Below are 1,829 nucleotides of genomic sequence, written 5' to 3' on the forward strand. Positions count from 1 at the left end.
CGGCTGGGCGCAGAACTAGAATGGGGGCTGGGGTGAGCCTTCAGCCAGGCCATGGAGATAAGGAGCAATCATGTTCCAGGTCTCTAGGGGGCCGGGGCCAGGGCAGGAAGCGGAGCAGTGTTGCTGCCTTCTGCATGGCAGAGATGTTGGGCCTGGGCCCAGTCCAGCTGGGGCAATTCCTCCCCTCCCCCTTCAGCAGGTTCCTCCTTACACACCGCACTGCGTTGCTGGGGGGCTGTGAACCAGCTGCCGTGCCCCGGCCCAGAGGTGGCTGCATTTCAGTGGTGGGGGAAGAGCCCCTGGCCTGGGACCCGCTGGGGCAAGAGGCGGTGGGAGAAAGGGCGAGATGGGCGCACGGCCAGAGCTACCTTTATTGGAAGAGATTTTCATCTACAAAAGAGTGAAAAACGGATTTAAAATCCAGCGTAAAAAGAGCTGGTGCTGGGCGGGGCGAGAGCTGGCACGGCGGGTGAGGCTGGGCAGCAGAACCAGGCCCTTCTCCCCACGCCCAGCAGATCCACTCCAGGCCGTCAGGCCCCTAACTCCCCTCTGGAGCTTACAGCCCGTCAGAGAGTGCCCCAGCCGCCCCTCCCCTCCCACACACACACCCGGCCCCTCCACCGTGCAGCCCAAGGGTCCAGAGCCTCATGTGCCACCCCTGCTCCCCCCACCCTCCACGCTGCCCAATGCAGCAGGGGGTCGAGATCCCAGCTTCACTAGGAGGCACCAATGGGGCACGGGTGAGCAGTGCCCTCCCCAGACTGGCACCCCTGCTTTGGGGCACCCTAATCCCCCAGCAGAGCCGCTGCACCCCACAGCCGCCAAGCCCCCGTGCCAGCCCCAGGCAGCCCCACCACCCCCACACTCAGCCAGACCCTGCCCAGTAAAGCCTGAAGGGTCTGACAAAGAGAAGCCCGACCCACGGGGTACAAACGCTGGCTTGGAACTAACGCGGGGGCCTGGCCCTCCCAGCCCCACAGGGCAGGGCCTCCCTAGGGGCCGAGCTGAGCCATGGGGTCACTGCGCAGCCCTAGCTGGGGAAGATGAAGCTCTTGATTCTGCCCAGATCCATGGCTGCCTCCAAGGAGCACTGCTTCAGCGCCAGGGGGTCGGGCCAGTCCTGGGGGCCGAGGGCTGCGGACGGATGCCAGCCCCAGCTGGGGCCGGGCGAGCAGCCACTGCAGCAGAGCGCCGGGCGAGCGGGGCCCAGGCCGAGTCCAAAGGGGGCAGGCTGGGTGAAGGGGCTGCTGGGGCTTGTGCGGTTCGATCTCTCACAGGTGCTGCGCCCGCTGCGGAGTTTCAGGCAGTTTGGGCAGAGGGGGGGCTCTTGCCGGGGACTAGTCTGCATGGCAGAGCCTGGGGCCTCCGTGTAGGACAGCGCCGTCAGCACGCTGCCCCACAGGTACAGTGCCGTCGCCCTCACCCCACCGCCAGGTCGGCGCTGCTCCTCCACCGTCTCGTTCTCCACCAGGCAACAGGAGCTGCTATCGGAGCAGGAGGGGGAAGGGGGGCCAGGGAGCCCCAGCCCAGGATCTGGCAGCTGAGTGACACAGGGGGCGAGGGGTGCCCCAGAGCCCAGCGGGCGCCCACCATCCATGGGGAACAGCAGAGGCCGGAGGGCAGCGGGGCCGGCGCTCCTCACACACACGACCTGGTGCACCACAGCGACAGAGGCAAAGACGGCAGCAATGCCGGTCAAGTACATCACGCCCAGCAAGCAGGCCAGCTGTGGGGAGAGAGAGACTAGTCACCCAGTGCCCGTATGCCCGCCAGTGCCCGGGGGGCACACAGACAGTTACCCCAGTGCCCCTCGCAGGGGGCAGGCCAGC

General features: G+C 67.0%; 1 protein-coding gene across 1 annotated transcript in view; it reads right to left on the reverse strand.

The window, feature by feature from the left end:
* Positions 1-335: 335 nt before the first annotated feature.
* Positions 336-1,829, reverse strand: part of CNPPD1 (cyclin Pas1/PHO80 domain containing 1) — a gene marked incomplete at its 5' end in the record, with an annotated part of 8,844 nt that continues 7,350 nt past the window's right edge. Inside the window, one exon of the mRNA XM_026647716.1 lies at positions 336-1,726. Coding sequence (XP_026503501.1) covers positions 1,031-1,726 — 696 coding nt within the window. The remainder of the gene's footprint in view (positions 1,727-1,829) is intronic.

Source organism: Terrapene carolina, unplaced genomic scaffold (genome assembly GCF_002925995.2).
Source record: "Terrapene carolina triunguis isolate 2854851 unplaced genomic scaffold, T_m_triunguis-2.0 Scaffold62, whole genome shotgun sequence".
NCBI lineage: Eukaryota > Metazoa > Chordata > Testudines > Emydidae > Terrapene > Terrapene triunguis.